General features: G+C 38.5%; 1 protein-coding gene across 1 annotated transcript; it reads right to left on the reverse strand.

Moving 5' to 3' along the window:
- Positions 1-802: 802 nt before the first annotated feature.
- LOC138043180 (uncharacterized) lies at positions 803-2,272 on the reverse strand. The gene has a single exon (XM_068889328.1). The coding sequence runs from the start codon at positions 2,168-2,170 to the stop codon at positions 1,391-1,393; it is 780 nt and encodes a 259-aa protein (XP_068745429.1). The 5' UTR covers positions 2,171-2,272; the 3' UTR covers positions 803-1,390.
- Between the last annotated feature and the right edge of the window lie 4,530 nt (positions 2,273-6,802).

Below are 6,802 nucleotides of genomic sequence, written 5' to 3' on the forward strand. Positions count from 1 at the left end.
CCATATTGGACTGGAACTAGCTTGCAATGGAGGCTAATGCGGGGGAATCTTTTCAAATGTAAATACTTTTTAATATATTCCCCCGCATTGGCCTCCACTGCAAGCTAGTTCCAGACAAATACTGAGAATACGAATATGGTCTATTATGCGTCTCTAGTATAAAAACGGTCAATTAGTCAGTAGTGAGAAATAGATTTCGATTTATGCACTATTGGTGTTCGTTCATTATTTTTCAAAACAACGAAGCTTCGGCTTAGTTGAATGTTATAAGATAGTCTTTGGATTTTATCATTTAAAATTTGAAGACTTCTTTGATTTTGCCACAATTCGGTCTACGAGAGCAAATCACCAATACAAACTCTATCTTAAACCAGCAAGACTTAATTGTTATAAACATTCTTTTTTCGTTAGAATTGTCAAACTATGGAATGAATTACCGGGTGATATAGTGGAAGCTGATAGCTTTCAGCTTTTTAAATCTAAGCTTAAATTGTATTTAAATATTTGATTGTACAAATCCTGATTTATATATATATTTTATCTTTTTCCTATTTGTTGAGGGAGTTTTTACATAGGGCTAACCTCTTAACTTCCTTTTCTAGAAGTATTTTTACTCTTAGTTTTTATTTGTATATATAATTTGCTTCTGGAATAAATAAAGTATGTATGTATGTATGTATGCAAATTCAGATCATGTTGTAATTGTTTTAGAAACTCACAAACAAAGGGAGGCAAAATAGTGAAGGAAATGGTCATGCACCTTCTCACACATAAACACTAAGAAATATTGCACGCATCTGTCTTGTTACGAATTTGCAATATTTATTGCTGCTACAAGAAGAGAAAGGGCTAATGGATTAATAACTTGAACCGTGAACGCCAAGGCTCCAACTTAAGGAGTATCTACTCAAGATGTTTGACAAATTACATGACAGCGAAGCTAACGACTGACGTTGTTTTCGATGCATTGCGCCATTAAATACCTTATTCAAATACACGTTACTTTGGTTTTCAAAACTGCATTTGCGCGCAAGTCTATTTTGAGCAAATATAAACGCCGATTGAGTTTTGTCCTAACCACGAACAATTTGATCCAACTTCTTTCGAAATTCGGCGACACCACTGCAAGACTTAATGTCAAGAAACCTAAGGCATATTTAGATGTTACATGTCACGATAGAGACGATAAATGTGTAGTATGTATTAAGAAAAAACTTGGGTTAAGAAATCAGTTACAAAAATACTGGAGGTGTATAAATAGGTGTATAAATAGCGGTGATAAATTGTATTTAAATCTAAGCATCCATTTCAAACAGCGCTGATAAACAGCAAGTGTCAGACACCGAAATACTTGTATCACTCAGGTGCATTGAAGACAAACTGGGTCTGGTCAAAACATGAGGACATCCAAAACCCCGAAAAGTGCAACCACCGTTGCAGGCAAGACGGTAGGGGCCACATTCGTGTAACGAGTACTTGCCTTGTTGGGGTTTGTTTCATACAAAGTAATCACTGTGCCTTGGATCGTCTCCTCAACTTGACTACACGACGTTTGTGGCACAATTGTGATGTTGTATCGAGAAAGAGTCTTCACTTCAAAATCTTGTTCCAAGATGTCTTCGAGAGAAACAGTGTCGTTGTGGTAAGTCTTAGTTTCTCCAGTCTTTATATAAGTGACGTTTGTAGTTAAGGAAATGAGATGTTGATCGATATCGTCTTCAAGCGAAAACGTCTGCGAAAAAGGTGCTTCGATACATGGACTGCCGCTAGAGTTCAACAAACTCTGTTCTTCAGAGGTGATCCTGACAGCTCGTTCCTCCGGGACGGTAACGTAGCAGCGGTACATCGGATAGCCTCTGCTATACACAGGAGCGTTGCCCACAGTATAGCGGTACAGAATGTAGCCGGCCACTAATTTTTTGAACGTGTTTCCTTTGGAACCAACTCTTGTTTGGCTGCGGATTACAGGAGAACGAAAAGTCGTGGCTTTGATCGGTGTATACTTTGTGATTGTGGGTTTGGAACTTTTGGAACCGGAGGAAGAGTGACGTGAATTAGATCTGGAGCGTGATCCACCCGAGCGACCGCCGCCTCTGCCTCTGGCAACGATGGATAGCGCCATCAGCAAAATTGCGAAGGAAAGAAAAAGAGTAACTGTAGACAGTCGCATTGTGGACTAACTGAACGGTTATGGCACCTTGTTTTTGTGATACGTACTTTGAGCAGCTGTGCAATTTAAGCGACGTGATTGCGGTCACTACAATGCGTCATCAGGAAACAAAACCACAACAATGACGAAATAGGCACGCATTGCGTACATGTTGAGTCCCAAATAACTTGCGAGCAGGCTCTCTCTTCGCGAGCCTGCTCGCAGGCTAAATCCCCGTGACTTTATGTGGCAAATACTTTTGACCGTGTAGATATCACAACAAATAATTGTTGACAATTCGTTTTTGTTTTTTTTTCACTGAATTTTATTTTGAATCATATTTTTCTTTAAACCAGAACTTCAGATTAGCCGGAGCGCAGCCGGACATGTAGCTCCCAAAAACTGGTTCTGTACCCCTGTCCGAAATTTCTAGAATCTTACGCACTCTGTAATTGGACATTTACTCACTCAATAAATCACGCAATCCTCTTAATGAAATGTTGGAAAGAGAGTTCAAAGCCCTAAAAGATTAGTTTTAAATCGATTGTCTCCTACTTTTGTGTATCTAAGCAGGAAAACTTGCTGTGGGAATTTCTTGTATGTAGAAATACATTTGTCACTGTGACAATCCGAAAACCGTGAAAACTGTGTTTTAAGTAAAAAGCTATAAATCTAGCGCGAGAAAACTTAACCGCAACCAGTAACGGTAACCAGTTTCTGGTTTCATGTTGCTTCTGATTGGTTGCCCCACGATGGGAACGTGTTCACGGTTTTTTGGATCCGCACGTGGTACGACAGATGTTTGATTTCTATTTGTTTGCGATCGGTCGCGAAGACAAATTAAATTTAAACCCTCAATTTCGGCGAGTATGCATCTCTTCGCAAGCAATACCCTTTCATGATTCTTTTCCAAAACGCGACGACATAATTGGCCCAATTTATACTAGAGACGGATAATCCGTCTGGACGAACTTGGGCAAGAATTTTTTAGTTCGTCTGATAATCCGTCCGTGTATAAATACGGGCAACAGACGGATTATCCGTCAAGACGAACTATCTGTCTAGTTCGTCTTGGCAGACGAACTAAGGTGGATAATCCGTCAGGATGGATAATCCGTCTGTGTGTATAAATGCACCGACAGACGAACTTAGATGCCGGAATGAACACCTCGTTACAGAAAGCCAGCGGTCTCTTAGCAGTAGGATACAAAATGTGTTCGCATAAACGAAATACCTGAACAAAGGCAACAGAACAAAGATGCATAATCCGTCTAGTATAAACGGGACGAACTATAAGACAAACTAATACAGTTCGTCCCGTATTTATACTGGACGGATTAAACGACCAGATGGATAATTCGTCCAGACGGATTATCCGTCTCTAGTATAAATTGGGCCATTGCAATAAACAAAATAACTAAACATCGCCTTTCAGTTGTTGAAATGCAAAGCACTTTTCTGTCATGGAAATAACGGATGCGTGACTTGTCAAGTGAGTGAATGTCGAATCACAAAGCTAGTAAGAATCTATACAATCAGAAAGGGATACAGAAATCCCTGTAAAGTCTGAACAAGCTTGCTTCGTTTCCATATGATCTGCAACGGTCTGCGACCATCGGAAGCTCTCTGCGTCGTTCGTATCGCAGACGAATCGTAAACACAGGAGGCAAATGTTCCCATTTAAATCTGAAGCGATCGCAGACAAGCGTACCACTAATCCTCTGCGAAGCAAGGAGAAAAAGGAGCCCACTTACTTGAAGTCTGAAGGCGAACAATAGTGTGTCGCCGATAGGACAAAGATCATCCCAGACACACGTTTCCATGAAAAATTGTCTTACTCGGAAGCGTCGTAATGGTTGGGAAAGTAGAATTAGACTCAACTTTCCCGATCATCCAGACCGTGTGCCTGTAGACGCCGGGGACAGATGTTTCCATTTGTCTGCGAGGTTGCACAGACCTATCGGCGATCGCGTCGCAGACCGTAGCAGATCATATGGAAACCACGCTTAGCGACCCAGGCTAACTTCAGACCTGTTTCTAAACCTTTACCACTGAAAGTTACCCTTTGTTTCAACTGGATGCTGTAAACTACGATGACCCAGGAGGGTCACAGTCCAGCTTTAAGTTTTCACAGTCCAGAACGCGGCTGGTATTTTTTACAGGTCACAGGTCATTGTTTTACTAACCCAGAAAGTATCCTAAACATGCATGAAAGTTAAAACCGCACTGTGACTCTCCTGGGCCATCGTAGTAAACTACAGGTTCCAGGTTGCAGGTCATAATGTTCCACCACAGCTGAAACAACCCAAAACTTTCCTAATGCTATTAGGCCTAAACACTATGTATTTGGATAATGTTTTGCCTAAGGTTAGAATTTTGTAAACGTTTGGGTTTGCGGCATTTTACTGTGACCTTCCTTTGTTTCAACAGTTAATATGGGAGCAAGAGTAGTAATCATGGAATAACGTTAGTGATAATGATTTTGTCTGCCTTTTTGATGTAAGGAAATTTAAAAGACGGAAATTACTTTAGTGTAATTTTGTGTAAATTCATGGCTGACAACTTCAATAGCTCTTTAATTTAACTTAACATTTTAATATATTAATGTTTTAGTCTTTTCATACATAAGTATTTTAGTAGTGCATTTAGTTTTCATAGGGCTGCTACTTGCAGTCTTTGACTAAAATAATTATTATTTACCTACCCAAAATAAATAAAGTGTTACTGAATAACTACTACAGATACTTGTGCTATGCATCACAATTATCTTATTTTTGTCTATGCTTCTAAGCTTATGTTCACTTATGGGAACTGCAGCTCTAAGTTTAATTATACTACTATTTTACATCCAATGAAATATACAGTCCTGACAATTCTGAAGATCCCCATACAGCTAGCCTGTGTGCAAGATACCATACTGTTTCAAACACTATTTACAAAGATCTATTTCTGTTAATGAATTGAACTTTACCCCCATGAAAGCGTGTTTTCTGTAATATTATTTTAAGACTAAAGTGTTCATCGAACCGATTGGTCATGAAGCTGCGTGTCATGTGTCACGGCATTGAACAGCCTTCCCTCGATAATTTGGCCCTTTATGAGCCAAACATGTACATGTAATTGCAATGTGCTCTCATGCAATTAAAGGTTCATTTAACCTCAAAATATTTACTCTAGCAAAAGATAAATATCAAACAATATTTACCTTTGCTTTTCTAACTTTTACTTTTTAGAGTGCCTCATCAGGTATGTAAGAGAAAGATGCTGGCAATCATTTTGTTCCATGGCCGACGCTGTGAAAGGCATGGGCCTATTCCTTTGATGACGTCATAAACTACTTTGCATTATAGTTTTATAACAACTTTGGCGACGTAAATTAGTTCCTTCCGTCACTGAAGGAATAGACCCATAAAAGTAAAATCTAGAAAAGCAAAGGTAAACTATGAGTTACACATTTAACTCTTGCAAAAGAAAGTACTTTGATGTTAGGTAAGTAAGTATACCTACTAAGTAAGTATGAATATTTACCCTTGGATTTTTAGAGTAGCTATACTAGCTAATATCTTCGAGCATTGAACAGAACGAAACCATGTTTTAACCTTGTGTTTATCTCTTCGACACTCCAAACTCTTGGCTCCTGTGAAGATCTTCTAAAATTTCTTTTAAAATGTTTTTTAAAACTTCGGTAAAAAGAAGAAGTATTAAAAAAGTTTTGGCAGATTAATTTCGCTCTGTCGAGCCTCTTCAATGCCTTTGTTAAAAGATTATTCTAAAACCCAACAGCTAAAAAAGTGGGGTCAGTCTTTGTCTACTACGACCCTTGGGATTTTTAATACTTCTTCTTTTTACCGAAGTTTTAAAGAACATTTTAAAAGAAATTTTAGAAGATCTTCACAGGAGCTAAGAGTTTAGAGTGTCGAAGAGATAAACACAAGGTTAAAACATGGTTTCGTTGACAAAATCTTTCCTGATATCAGCGCATAAAATTAGTAGAAATTGAACAGAACAACTTTAAGAAATTCCCAACTGGCCAGAGGCAAATCAGTTGGCTATTTACAAGTGCAGCCAGGAAATTGAAGCAGGGACTACCTGGAACAAATTCAACGAGTGGTCAGATCATGTCTTGAACCCGGGATTTCTGGATTTCAAGGCAAGCACCCTAACCACAGGGCTTCACTGCCTCCTGGTGCATCTTAATTAAGGATACTTTCACTTGTATTTTCAAAGTTTTCCAAATTGCCCTGGTTGCAAATTTTGAAAAAACTTTAAAAATACATGTGAAATTAATCCTTAATTGTCCTCGGGATTACATATACACCTGTATTAACAAGTTAAAGTACCACTGTGACAAAAAAATCAATTCTTATTTTTCTTTGGATTTCAAAACTATGTTAACTTAACACTAGGTGACCAAAGACACCTGTTTATTTTAAATGGAATTTTCCTAGTGAATGGTCTGCCATTACTAACCTTAGGATCTTCAGAGAGCTGGATCAAGGAGAAAATGATGTCAAAGGCTCGCTAGTTTAAGAATGCAATACGTGTGTATGCTGCAGGTTTAATATGCAAAACAGGAGTTTTGGGCTTTCAGACTTTTAAACTTGTGTTTTGGATATATAATAAGCTGCATTCACACACTAAAATTTTAAGCTA

Source organism: Montipora capricornis, chromosome 3, assembly GCF_036669925.1.
Source record: "Montipora capricornis isolate CH-2021 chromosome 3, ASM3666992v2, whole genome shotgun sequence".
Classification (NCBI taxonomy): Eukaryota; Metazoa; Cnidaria; class Anthozoa; order Scleractinia; family Acroporidae; genus Montipora; species Montipora capricornis.

Coding starts and splice junctions, on each gene's coding strand:
- LOC138043180 (XM_068889328.1), bottom strand. CDS start 2,170: ATGCGACTGTCTACAGTTACTCTTTTTCTTTCCTTCGCAATTTTGCTG.